Source organism: Sceloporus occidentalis, unplaced genomic scaffold, assembly GCF_023333645.1.
Source record: "Sceloporus occidentalis isolate IW3139 unplaced genomic scaffold, rSceOcc1.0.p SCAF_2, whole genome shotgun sequence".
NCBI classification, from domain to species: domain Eukaryota; kingdom Metazoa; phylum Chordata; class Lepidosauria; order Squamata; family Phrynosomatidae; genus Sceloporus; species Sceloporus occidentalis.
Genome location: NW_028316982.1, coordinates 197,856,823 through 197,870,570, shown reverse-complemented (window position 1 = coordinate 197,870,570; position 13,748 = coordinate 197,856,823). Strand labels below are relative to the sequence as shown.

The 13,748-nt window shown below is 39.7% G+C and overlaps 1 protein-coding gene across 12 annotated transcripts in view; it reads right to left on the bottom strand.

The window, feature by feature from the left end:
• Positions 1-12,777, bottom strand: part of HSF2BP (heat shock transcription factor 2 binding protein) — a 34,457-nt gene extending 21,680 nt beyond the window's left edge. The window contains exons 1-5 of one of the 12 annotated variants that reach the window (XR_016280220.1): positions 7,613-7,915; positions 6,599-6,749; positions 5,315-5,418; positions 2,233-2,382; positions 299-437 (exon numbers count right to left, since the gene is read on the bottom strand). Coding sequence is in view for 11 of the 12 variants with exons in the window: in XM_089511926.1 (XP_089368052.1) it covers positions 299-437; positions 2,233-2,382; positions 5,315-5,418; positions 6,599-6,749; positions 7,613-7,702 (634 nt within the window). In the remaining variant the exon portion in view is untranslated. The other 11 variants (XM_089511929.1, XM_089511928.1, XM_089511931.1 and 8 more) reach the window with 11 other exon arrangements.
• Between the last annotated feature and the right edge of the window lie 971 nt (positions 12,778-13,748).

Below are 13,748 nucleotides of genomic sequence, written 5' to 3'. Positions count from 1 at the left end.
AAACTACAAATCCCAGGATTCTGTAGGAAGAAGTCATGGCAGTTAAAGTGGTGTCAAACTGCATTATTTCTACAGTGTAGATGCATCCCTAGGGAGAACTCTAGCCTCACCTCGATAAAGAATTTGTAAGTTTTTATAAATATTAAAATTAAAATATAAAAAGTTAGTCTTAGGTTTTAAAAAACACACACACACATACACACAAAACCACTTTGAAAGAGCTATTTTACAAAAATGGAGAGTAAATATGCAATAATTTTTTTTATTCCTATGAAATAGTGTGTAAGTAGTGACTTACTTGTAATAATCCCTGCCAAACCTAATACAAACTGACTTTCATCAGAATCCATATCCTGCTGTTTGATATCTTCACTTAATGATTTCACAAAACTCTCTATGGTTTGACCAGCAATAATAAAGAACTTCACAGCTTTATTCTGAAAAGTAAGAAAGCAAAAAACAAATTTATAAACAATAACTGCTTTCTGTTCTATGCCAAGACTCCTCTGTTAGGAGAGATGTTCTGCAGTCATTATAATTTTTTAGAAAGAAGAGAGGAAGAGGAAAGAAAAGAGATAAATATTTATAGACAGCAGATGAAAATTGTGGATGTGTGAAGTTAGATGTGTTATGTTATGCTATTTAAAAAAAATTTTTTTTTTGAGATTTTTAGAGGATGCTATGTTTATTTGCTGGTGATGACCCATAAAGCCCTATAGGGCTCAGGTCCAGGCTATTTGACAAACCGTATATCCCCAATGTGAGCCAGCCCAGGCTCTGAAATCCTAAGGGGATGCCCTTCTCTCCATCTCACCACCATCACAAGCATGGTTGGTGGGGACACAAGAGAGGGCCTTTTCCATGGCTGCCTCTAGACTCTGGAATGGCCTGCCCAGGGAAACTAGAACGGCTCCTTCCTTGTTATCCTTCCGCCAGCAGGCTAAGACCTACTTGTTTAGACAGGCTTTTAAAACAGAAAGTTTTAAAGGCATGTGATGGGGTGTTGTTTTCATACTGGAGAGAAGTGACCAGTGGAGTCCCACAGGGGTCTGTCCTGGGCTCAGTGCTATTCAACATCTTTATCAATGACTTGATATGGGCGCATACTTATCAAATTTGCAGATGACACCAAATTAGGAGGAGGACAGGATCAAAATTCAAAACGACCTGAATAGACTAGAAAGCTGGGCCAAAGCTAACAAAATGAACTTCAACAGGGAGAAATGTAAGATACTGCACTGAGGGCAGAAAAATAAAATTCACAGATATAGGATGGGTGACACCTGGCTGAATGAGACTACATGTGAAAGGGATCTAGGAGTCCAAGTAGACCACAAGTTGAACATGAGTCAACAATGTGGTGCGGTAGCTAAAAAGGCCAATGCAATTTTAGGCTGCATCAATAAAAGTATAGTGTCCAGATCAAGAGAAGTAATAATAACACTGTATTCTGCTTTGGTCAGGCCTCACCTGGAATACTGTGTCCAGTTCTGGGCACCACAGTTCAAAAAGGACACTGAGAAACTGGAGGGTGCCCAAAGGAGGGAGACTAAAATGGTGAAGGGTCTGGAAACCATGTCCTATGAGGAATGGCTTAGGGAGCTGGGGATGTTTAGCCTGGAGAAGAGAAGGTTAAGAGGTGATATGATAGCCCTGTTTAAATATTTGAAGGGATGTCATATTGATGAGGGAACAAGCTTGTTTTCTGCTGCTCCAGAGAACAATACCCAGAGCAATGGATGCAAGGTACAGGAAAAGAGATTCCACCTCAACATTAGGAGGAACTTTCTGACAGTAAGGGCTGTTCGACAGTGGAACACACTCCCTCAGAGTTTAGTGGAGTCTCCTTCCTTGGAGGTCTTTAAACAGAGGCTGGATGGCCATCTGTCAGGTATGCTTTGATTGAGATTTTCTGCATGGCAGGGGGTTGGACTGGATGGCCCTTGTGGTCTCTTCCAGTCAGCTCTCCACCTCTTGATGGTAAACTTCTCTGCCCTTAGAGGGAATACCTGCAATCTCCTACAGCCCCATAGATAAAATTAGACTTTTTTTGCAAAAAATCAATCAGTTCTGTCCCAGGCTTGATTGAAACGTGTACCTTCAGTCCAAGTAGACTGAAAAACAAAGGCCAAACTGTTTTATTTAACAGGTTTTAATAATTCAAAGTTATTATTTACCTAGCCAGCTAATGATATCTGAAAAATGAAGATTGGTGCCATCAATTGAACTTACACTTCCTAGAATGCTTTTAACTGTTTCTTCATTGCTAGAGACACTCCATAGCAACGTGCACACTGCAGCACCCATTTCCGTACAATATTCAGCTTGCTGCAATAGTTGTTGCTTTGCCTCATTCAGCTGCTGTCGAGCTGCTATTTTTTCCTGAAAATAATCAAACTAAATATAAAGATCTGATTTACAACAGACAGCATAATATCCTTCAGAAATTCTAATTAGGTTTTCTAATAAATTCCACAATCCTCTTGGCTAATTCCAAAATAATAAGTAATACTGGTGATAATAATGACTCTGGTAGAGCAGATATGCTGGAATTTGATTTCTCTTAGTCACATGTTGCAAAATAATCGGAAGGGAAAGCGTATATTAAAGGTTTATTGTTCACGTTGCCCCTAAACATATAACAAATTAAGAGCAAGTGTTTAATTTGAACATCAAAAGAGGCATGAGGGTGAAAAGATTTCACAGCTTTCCTGCTTTACCAGTGTCTAATTTGTTGCTCAAATCATGTTTTTCAGCCCATCTCTAAAACTAGAAGCAATCCTGGCTGGCAGAAATGGGTACCTAAGGCAAAAGGACATGCAAAAGCAAATCAAAAGAAGGTTCAGCTCCTGCTCACCTATGTGCTTTTTAGATTAGCTTCCTACCCTTCCTCTTTATACATGAACAGAGCATAAATGTGAACAAACATGGCTGCCATTATTACACGAACCAGCATGGTGAAGAGGTTTGAGTGCTGGACTATAGAGACCATGATTCAAATCCCCACTCTCCAATGGAAACCAACTGGGTGGCCTTGGGCAAGTCACACTGTCTCAACTTCAGGCAAAGGCAAACCCCTTCTGAACAAATCTTGCCAAGAAAACCCCATGATAGTTTCACCTTAAGGTTGCCATAAGTCAGAAATGACTTGAAGGTACACAACAACAAGCAGGGAAGATAATGACACACAGAAATTATATTAGCTCCTAATTTTGTTAGTTTTTTTTTTAAATCTCCAAAACAATTTCAGAATACAGGCTGAGTCTCCCTTATCTGGAATTCCTAAATTTGAAATATTCCAAAACCAAAATATTTTCCATGGGTGGCTGAGATACTGACACCTTTGCTTTCTGATGCTTCAATTTACACAAACTTTGTTTCATACACATAATCATGTTAAAATATTACTGTATATACTCATGTATAAGTCTAGAAATTTTACTCAAAAAATTGACCCAAAAAAACTGAGTCAACTTATCCATGAGTCAATGTAAGTACTCTACTTTAACTCATATATATACGGTTAAATATATATATGATGAAAGGCAAGAATGTAATCTGTCCTGGAAGGACTGACCCACCTCTACTCTCTCATCCATCCAGCCTTTAGTGTCAGCACAAACAGCGATGCCTGCTGGAATTTCTCAAGTTCTTTGGCATTGTTTTCCTTTACTTCATCCTTTAGATCCTTTGTTATATGCCCCTAAATTTTACTCTCAATTTATCCATGGATCATATCAAAATCCATAATTTTGGCCTCCAAATCTGCCCTTGACTTGTACAGGAGGTCAACTTATAGTCAAGTACATATGGTATATAAAATTACTGTCAGGCTATGTGTATGAGTTATATATGAAACACAAATAAATTTTGTGTTTAGACTTTGGTCCCATCTCTAAGGTATTGCATTATGTACATATATGCAAATATACATCCATATATATATATATATCTCCAAACCGTGAGGCCCTCCCAAAAAATCCAAATACCAAAACACTTCTGGTCCCAGGCATCTCAGACAAGAAAAATTCAAACTGTAGAAACTAGTGATTTGCTGATAAAAAATAATTCCAATTATACCATTTTTGCTCCCTTTTCATTATTCCATTACTTAATTTCAAGAAGCTTAATAAGTATGTATTCTGGTCTTTCTGGTAATGTAAAAATAATGTAAACAGGCAAAATTTGTGCTTGCCACCTAGAGGGACAAGGTCTTGCCTGTGTTATCATTATGTCCTTTGGGAAAACTCAGAACTGAAGAGATCTGCGAGGACCCCACTGCAGTACTAACTCTCACTAATTTAAAAGCTACATTCACCAGTGGTGAACTTGCAAACACATTTATGGATTCTGGCTTGGCATCTCTTGCATCTCTCACACAAATATTAATAGCATCTATTACATGGTGGCAAAATTATTATATTTATCTAGCTAACATGCATAGGATACCCATTTTCATATGGACTGCATATATATGCCACTTAAAATGTTTTTACCTTTCAAGTGGCATAAATGCTTATTCCATATGAAAATGGGTATCCGATGCATATTTATTCAGCCCTACTGAGTTCAAATGACCCCACTCTAACATTAGCATGGTTAGAATTGTAACCAAGAAACAGGCACTGGAAAATGCACATAACGGGGATTATAATGAGCCCTGATTTGAGGAAACAGAACTGTAAATGAAGTTTACCCTTAACCTTTGTATACTTAAAAAGAAATTATCCTTTGACAACTGAGAGCAACTAGTGTTAAATACTCTAATTCTTCAATGTCAGATAGCGTGAAAACTTGGTGAGAACCCAGCAGGCAAATCTCACATTGTGTACTAATACATTAATAGTACAATTGTGTATGTGCCTGAGCAGAAGAAAGTGAGTACAGTGGGCCCTTGGTATTGACTAGGGTTTGGTTCCACACGCATGCACACACACCCATGGATACCAAAATCCATGGATGCTCAAATCCCATTATGTACAATGGGGTAGTAAAATGGTATCTGTTATATAAAAAGGCAAAATCAAGGTTTGTTGGGGGGGGGGCGAATTGGGTTATTTTCATGCGGTGAATGGTTGAATCCATGGATGCAGAAAATGTGAATATGGAAGGCCGACTGTATAGGATTGCAGCTTAATCATTTAACAAAGGCTGTCAGTCTATGAACATATTTGCCTGATTGCAAGCAGTATCTGATCCAGTGGGGTTTATTTTTTTTGTAGACAAGTGTAGAATTACACTGTACCTCTCAAAGACAAGACAAAAAAGACAATTACACGGAAAATAAACTGTTATGAATGCAAATTCTACCTACCTTTTTTTCTTTCATGCAATCTGCTTGTGCTGCTTCTAAGCGGGCTTTATAGTGTTCACAGTCCATTCTCAACTGTTCTAATTCATGATCTTTCCTTTCTATAACTAAAAATCAGGGGGCAAAAATGAAAAAAAATACAAAGTGGGTTCAACATTACAAAATTCTAAAATGTATTAGCAATTAATCATCAAACAATATAATTTTTCCAAAGTTGGTAAGGGGTCTGGAGACCAAGGGCTAACAGGAAAGGATGACAGAAGAGAACTGGGCAGTATTTTCAGGATGGAGGATTAAGAGGATATGACAACCACCTTCAGATGTATGCCACATACATGGTGGAGTGAGCTTGTCCTTTTTTGTTCCACAGGGTAGGAATCAACCAAGGAGAAAGATCTGAAATTCTGATTAAACATTAGAAACAACATCTTGACAGAGCAAGCTGTTTGACAATGAGATGATGGATGTCCTCTCTGAAAAGTTTTCAAGGAATTAGAAGGCTTCTTTTCAAGTATGGTATAACAGCAAAATGGCTGCATCAGCAGGAGATTGCACCAGATGACCTTTAATTGTCCCTGGCAATTCGCTCATTCTCTAAAAAGTGGCTAATTAAGCTTTATCTCTGTCGTGAAAAGATGTAAACACAGGAGTGAGAAAAGCAGCAATGGGAGATCCCACTGTTTCTACATTCTAGTTCACCTCCCTATCCCAAGACAAGTTTGTGAGGGAACATTTGGGAGAAGACTATCAGGCAATTTTCTTGCCTCCATATCACTTTGCATTATCCACACCTGACAATGGGATCTTTTTCATGGGAAAAGGTGCAGCATCAAAGTTATACATCACTATAACTCAGTCTTCATTTGTCCAGCTTTCATAGTTATTTCAAGAATATGTGGTACCAACACAACAAACTAGAGCAGTGATTCCTATACTTTGGTCCTCCTGGTGATTTGGATTTTGGATTTCATCTCCCAAAAGCCCTAGCCAGCTTGGCCAGTGGTCAAGAATTCTGGGAGCTGAAGTCCAAAACACCTGGAGGACCAAAGTTTTGGAAACACTGAATTAGAGCAGAGCAAGAATTGCCCTGTGAGTGATAGTCATGTCAGCATTTGAGGTTTATCTAGTTCAGCATTTGACAGTATGGGAATCCTGCAAGTATGACTTAAGTGCAATAACACCCTCCTGCTCATGTTCCACATAAACTGTTACTGAGACACAATTAATAGTGACACATTCAATAATGTATTTATTCAATAATGATACTTGCTAATATAGCAAACTCACTTGTTTCAATAGCATCTAATTTCTGAAAGCTCTCTAAGACATCTCCATTTACTAGTTTGGGCAAAATGTCATGCAGCTGCATCACTTCAGTTGTCAACCTTTCCAAAGCTCTTTTTCTGACTTTAACAAATTCCCCTTGTATCTGGACTTTCTGCAAAATAATAATAATAATAATAATAATAATAATAATAATAATAATAATATCAAACCCTTCATTGCAAACACCCTCAGAAAGTAAACAAGTTACATAAAAACACAATCTATTAAAAACACTATTAAAACTGTAACACTGAGATCAAAAATTATAATACATAACAAAATACAATAAAACAACTTGTTGTTGTGTGCCTTCATGACATTTCCGACTTATGACGACCCTAAGGTGAACCTATCATGAGGTTTTCTTGGCAAGATTTGTTCAGAGGTCTGCCATTGCCATCTTCTGAGAATGAGAGAGTGTGACGTACCCAAGGTCACCCAGCGGGTTTCATGGCCAAGTTGGGAATCAAACCCCGGTGTTCAGCGTCACAGTCCAAAACAAATATAGGATTTTATTGCCTCCCAGTGCTTTCAAATGGCACCTTAATGGCAAAGCAAGGGGAAGGGAGACACTGGAATTCAAGAATTTTAGTACCACAGTCAAGAAAACACTTCATTAGGATGACAAGGACAGAAGAAACATGGCCTCTCCAACTGTTCTTACATCCTGGGGTTATTGTATATTGTTATTATGTACTAAGATGTTTTACTGCATGCCGCCTTGATCCTAACTGGAGTAGGCGGGATACAAATAAAGTTTATTGTATATTGTATTATATATATAATTGGCTCATCTCATCAACACATGGCCACTGGCCAACTGCAATCTCTACACCAATTTTTTATAAACCCCATTGAGAGAACATTGCAATAATCTAACCAGGAAATTATCAGAGCCTGGAATATTCCCATTATAACCTGTACACGTTTTGCACTTTTATTTCTAACATCTCTTCCATGAAGGAAATTTCTTACTTTATGAAACAAGCAGATGTGCCATGAAACAAGTTCATTGTAAATTGTTTTCATTTGTTTCCACAGCTCTACCAGCTCTTGAACTGGCATCCTCACATACCAATGGCATATATATGTCTGTGGCTGGCTTCCACGCCATCAAGTTCATCTGAGGAGGTGGACTGGGGTCTATGGGGGCTCACGCTGTCGATTTTTTTCTTTCGGTTAGTCTCAGAGATGCTGCACGATCTCTTTACATACTAATATGTATTATTTTCATAGAATGTACACCAAAGGCAGGTTTATTTTGTCCATTTTAAGTGATTGTATGTACTTCGCTGTGTAAATTTACAGTGATTTATAAATAAAGTTTAATAATAATAATAATAATAATACCAAAATACTAGAAGCCACAACTGGCAAAATATTGAGTGAATAAACTGCCCCTCTATATCCATAGATTATTTACCCATGATCCATGGGTGATCCTGAAACCAAACCCCAGGGGATATCAAGGGCAGACTGTAATTGTTTTATAACCCAGTTATTTGAAAGTGCCTATCCTTCATTTTGAATTCAAATCACATAAGATTTCAGACTACATAACGTGAAGACACCAGATCCCCTCTGATCTTAGAAGCTAAAAAGAATTAGACCTGATTAGTTCTTCGGAAAAGAGACCACTAGGAAGTTAGTACTTCGAAGGGAGACTACAGCCTCATCTGCACTGCAGAATTAATGCAGTTTGACACCACTTTAACTGCCATGCCTCATTGCTATGGGATTCAGGGATTTGTAGTTTTATGAGACATTTTGCCTTCTCTGTCAAGAAAGCTCTGGTGCCACAATAAACTACAGATCCCAGGATTCTACAGCATTGAGCCACGCCAGTTAAAGCGGTGTCAAACTGCATTATTTCTTCAATGCAGATGAGGCCTACTAGGAAATACCAGGCGCTGTTAGTTGCATTCAGAGGCAGGCAAAGGCAAATCAGATCTGAACTGAGATAGAGTGATCAACATAAATTAAGCTAGATTTCAATACAGAGGATAGTTAAAAAAAAAACATTACTTTTGAATTGAAGAACATAAGATTTAAATGACAAAGGTTTATACACACTGGACAAATATGGGAAGGAAAACAAAATTTGATTATTATTTTGTATGTTATTATTTTGTATATTACTTGCTGCAAAAATAAAACTTTTTAAAAATACAATTCAAGCACAAATGTAATGGTGTAATGGTTTGGGTGTTGTGTTGGACACTGGGTTCGAATCCCGTCTCGGCCACGGACCCACTGGGTAACCTCGGGCAAATCACACTCTCAGAAAATGGCAATGGCCTCAGAAAATGGCAATGGCAAACCCCTGCTGAAGAAACGTGCCAAGAAAAGCCCCTTAGGGTCGCCATAAGTAAAAAAATGGCTTGAAGGCATGCGACAACAACAAACAACAAGCCCCCTCTTATTTCACACAACATTTCCACCAATTGTTTCAGGGCCTGAGTGTTGTTTTATAGCCACTTCTGCTTTGCCAACTATCTTGTGAGGTGAGGCGATGAAGAGAACTGAGGAGTGGCTGTTGTTTGAACACCAATAATGTCTTCACATTCCCTCTATTATCTTGACACCATTCCAATGTATTCACATCTTGTGCCTCACAAAAACAAAACCACACACATACACACAAACACCCCAAAGAACAGAAACACTAGGCTGCATCCGCACTGCACAAATAATCCAGTTTGACACCGCTTTAGCTGCCGTGGCTCAATGCTAGGGAATTCTGAGAACTGTATTTTTGTGGGACATCTAGCTTTCTCTGTCAGAGAACTATGGTACCACAACAAACTACAAATTCCAGAATTCCACAGCGATGAGCCATGGCAGATAAAGTGGTGTCGACCTGGATTATTTCTGCAGTGCAGATGCAGCCTAAAGAAACCTCGCATTTTGTTAAGGGAGGGAGTGTTTTAAACATTCTCCGCTCCATATTTATTTACATCCTGAGAGCCAGCATGGAGTTGTGGTTTGAGTGTTGGACTACGACTCTGGAGAACCCTGATCTTCCCTTCTGGAGTATAAAAACCCACAGGGTGACCAGATGTCCTCCTTTTACAAGACACATCCTACATTTCAACCCTTCTGTCCAGGAGGAATTTCAAAATGTCTTCCATTTTGAGCAGGACTAAGAAGCATGAATTTACATTTAGTGTTTTTAGCTTTTCTTTGGTCATGTCCCCCATTTTTCTTGAATTTCTGATGCCTTGTCCTCCTTTGAGGCAATGACATCTGGTCACCCTGTTTTAGAGGATCAGTCCCACCTTTCAAAACTAAGCTACTATTCCCTAAACTGCAAATCCCAGGATTCCATAGTGTGTTGCCATGCCCATTAAAATGGAAGCCAGTGCCAATAATAGTGTTGTGTGCTAGGCCTTTCAAGAGTCCCTTCACACTACTCAGCTCTGGGATTTTAGTTTGTGGAGTGGGGTTAGACTTCTTGGGCAAGTCACGCTCTCTCAGCCTCAGAGGACAGCAATGGCAAACCCTCTCTGAACAAATCTTGCCACAAAAACCCCATGATAGGCTCATCTTAGGTGCGCCACAAGTCCAAAATGACTTGGTACGGTGTTGTTGTTGGGATGCTCTGTTCTGGCGCCTCAACAAGAATCCCATGGTAGTTAAAGTAGTATCGAAGCAGATTATTTCTGCAGTGTGGATGCATCCCTGGAGGCACACAACAACAGCAGCGATAACGAGGGAGAAGGAAAGGTGCCTCAGGTGCTGCTTGCTGAGAGTTGGGAACGATCCTCCAAAAACAATGGGGCAGCCACCAAGGAGTCCTTTTCATCCCAGGAAAATGGCGCTGCCTCCCATTCCTATAGCGCTACCTGCATTCCCTCCCCAGAGTCCCATGTGCGCTTCATAGCAGAACCAAGCTTCCTAGGCAATGGAAGATGTCCTCAGGGCCAGGCTTAAGGAGAAGGCGGGAAAACAATCCAGTCACCCGCTTCTGTTATGTGAAAAAGGCCTCTTTGGCTCTAAACTTCCTTACAACAGGGTTGAGCATGTGCGCGTCTGTGTGTGCTCGCCCTATCACATTACACTTCCAGTGCTATAGTCTGCTTCAACTCACCACACCCACACCCTGTGAATTCTGGGATTTGTAGTTTAGTGAGCCAGTGTAGTGGTTTGAGTGTTGGGCTAAGACTCTGGAGGCCAGAGTTCAAATCCCCATTTAGGAGTTTATCGCACTAGGGCTAATTTTGGTATTAAAGAAAGATTAAAGCACGTTTAAAGTGTCCCGCAAATAAAGAGAAAATGGCGAGTAAATGTGTGAATGATTATCACGCGCAATTGCTCAAATAAAGTGATGTCGGAAATGCATTGTCGCTGAAATCCCAAAAGTAAAAAGATGCACGTTAATGCTTCTTAGTGACCACTTTAATGGTGGGTCTTGTGCGACGTCGTGTGAAATCGTTTTGCATAATTACGCAATTTTTGCGGGATATTCACACGATAAACTCCTTATTTCCTTCGTGTGATAAACTCCTTGGCCATGGAAACCCACAGGATTCTATAGCATTGAGCCACAGCATTTAAAGCAGTGTCAAACTGCATCGTTCCTTCAGTGCGGATGAGGCCTAACAGGAAACACCAGATGCTATTGGTTGGCAATGGCAAACCATGTCTGAGTATTTCTTCCCCTAAAATATAATTTAAGCGCACAATAATTCTCACAATAGAGAAAGGAGTGCCTGAAGCATGGAAAGAGGCTAATATAGTAGTAATCCCAAAAGAAAATTAAAAATTTAGAAAATCCAGCCAATTATCGACCAATATCGCTATTGAACATTGATTACAAGATTTTCACAACAATATTGGCAAACAGACTAAAAAGTTTTTAATGGGTTTTTCGGGCTATGTGGCCATGTTCTAGAAGAGTTTATTTCTGACGTTTCGCCATCATCTGTCGCTGGCATCTTCAGAGAAATAATAGACTAAAAGTATATTTAAAAACAATTATAGATGCCCCGTGGTGTAATGGTTTGGGCATTGGACACTGGGTTTGAACCCTGTCTTGGCCATGGAAACCCACTGGATGAGCGCAGGTAGGTCACACTCTCTCAGCCTCAAAGGATGATAAGGGCAAACCCGCTCTGAAGAAAGGCAGCCTTAGCTGTTAGAATGGAATGAAACTGCAGGGTGACCAGGCATCCTCCTTTTCCAGGGCATGTCCTATATTTCAATATATTTCAATAGGGCATGTCCTATTATATTCTGTCCAGGAGGAATTCCAAAATGTCCTCCAATTTGAGCATGGCTAGGAAGCACATTGAGTAGCACCACCTTTGCCATTCCCCTTTGCGATATGCATCTATTGGGAAGCCTGTCCCCAGTGCAAATAAGGAAGGAGAGGATGGATTTAGAGTTCTTTTTCCCCTTAAGAATAGCAGCTGGCAAGACTCGCACCCAGAGCTCAAGGACAGCAAACTTGTTAGGCAATGGGATGCTTGAGGACACAATGCAAATGTTGAAAGGTTTTTTTCCCCTCTCCTTAATTTCAGCACAATGGAGAAATGAAAGGAATAATTTCAGTCAAGGGCTTGTTGGTATAATTTTAAGTATTTGTCTTCCTCAGAGTTCTGTAAGTATTCTGCAAGCTAACAAGGTATTTAATGAAGTTCATCAGTAAAATATAGTTGAGTACATAATAAAATGCAGTGTACGTAATATAGATGTAAATAAGCCATACGAAATGAATTTGTATTAGTGTTTTTAGCTTTTGCTTTGTAATATCCCACATTTTGCAGTGCCTTGTCCTCCTTTGTGGTTATGGCCTCTGCTCTGATCAGCCTGTGAAAGTGCCATCATTTTTTAGTGTGAAAAAGCCCCAACTGCCAGCATGGCCAATTGTAATGGAGTATGGGAACTGTAATCCAAAAATTTGGGGGCAAACACAGCAAAAATACAAAATAGAAGCAAATGCAATACAGAAATTACCGTACAAGGAATTTACCTGTTCTTATCTCTAAGGCGATAACCTTATATTTTGCTCCAGTAGCTTGTGCAGGAAATGATAATGCAGAGGAACACCTTGAGCATGACTATCGATTTGGGGATCTATATAGGACTCACCATGTGTTTGTACAACCCTATGAGTTATTATTGGTTTGGCCCAGTGAGTGGGGATTGGGAAACCCTAAGAAAGGGGCTGTGCTTGTTCTCTGAGATCAGAAAGGGGAGAGAAAGGACCAATCTGTATTGGATTTAATACTTTTTTAAGGAGGGGAGGGTATTAGGGATTTTATATGTTCTGTATTTTTAACTTTGTTCTCAGAGAGGCGGGATACAAATAAATTTTATTATTATTATTATTATCCACACTGCAGAAATAATCCAGTTTGAGACCACTTTAACTGCCCTGGCTCAATGCTAAGGAATTCTGGGAACTGTAGTTTTGTGAGACACTTAGCCTTCTCTGCAGGGAGCTCTGGTGCCACAAGCTACAAATCCCAGGATTCCCTAGCACTGAGCCAGGGCAGTTAAAGTGGTCTCAAACTGGATCATTTCTGCAGTGTGTTTTGGACCGTTTGTGATCAGGAATAGGCCCCTTTCACCTCCAATAAGGTAATGGCATTTTCACTTGTGGGCACATTCTTTGCAACCCCAGATGTTTAGTCGTTGCCTGTTTTAATCTGTTTTTGTTGCAATGATATTGTGTATTAATTTTGTACTATATTCCATTTTCTCAACGCAGGCCCATTTTATTTTATTTTCTAATTGTTTTATTTTCTATGTGTAAACCTACAGCGCTTTGTAAATAAAGTTTAATTAATTAATTAGTGACAATAATAAGTCAGAAATGGCTTTCAAAGATCCAAGACACACAGCAGAAATAACCCATTTTGAGACCCCTGGCTGAGCGCTAGGGAATCCTGGGAACTTGTAGTGTTTGTGAGAAGACATTTAGCTTTCTCTTTCAAGAGAGCTCTGGTGCCCACGATAAATGAGAATTCCCAGGGCAGATAAAGCGGTCTCAAAGCGGATTATTTCTGCAGTGAAGCAGCAGCAGGGCTTTTGGAGCGCAGGCGGAGTCGTAGAACGTTGGCGACTGCAGCGGCGGCGGCGGCGATTGTGACGTCATCGGCGAGCG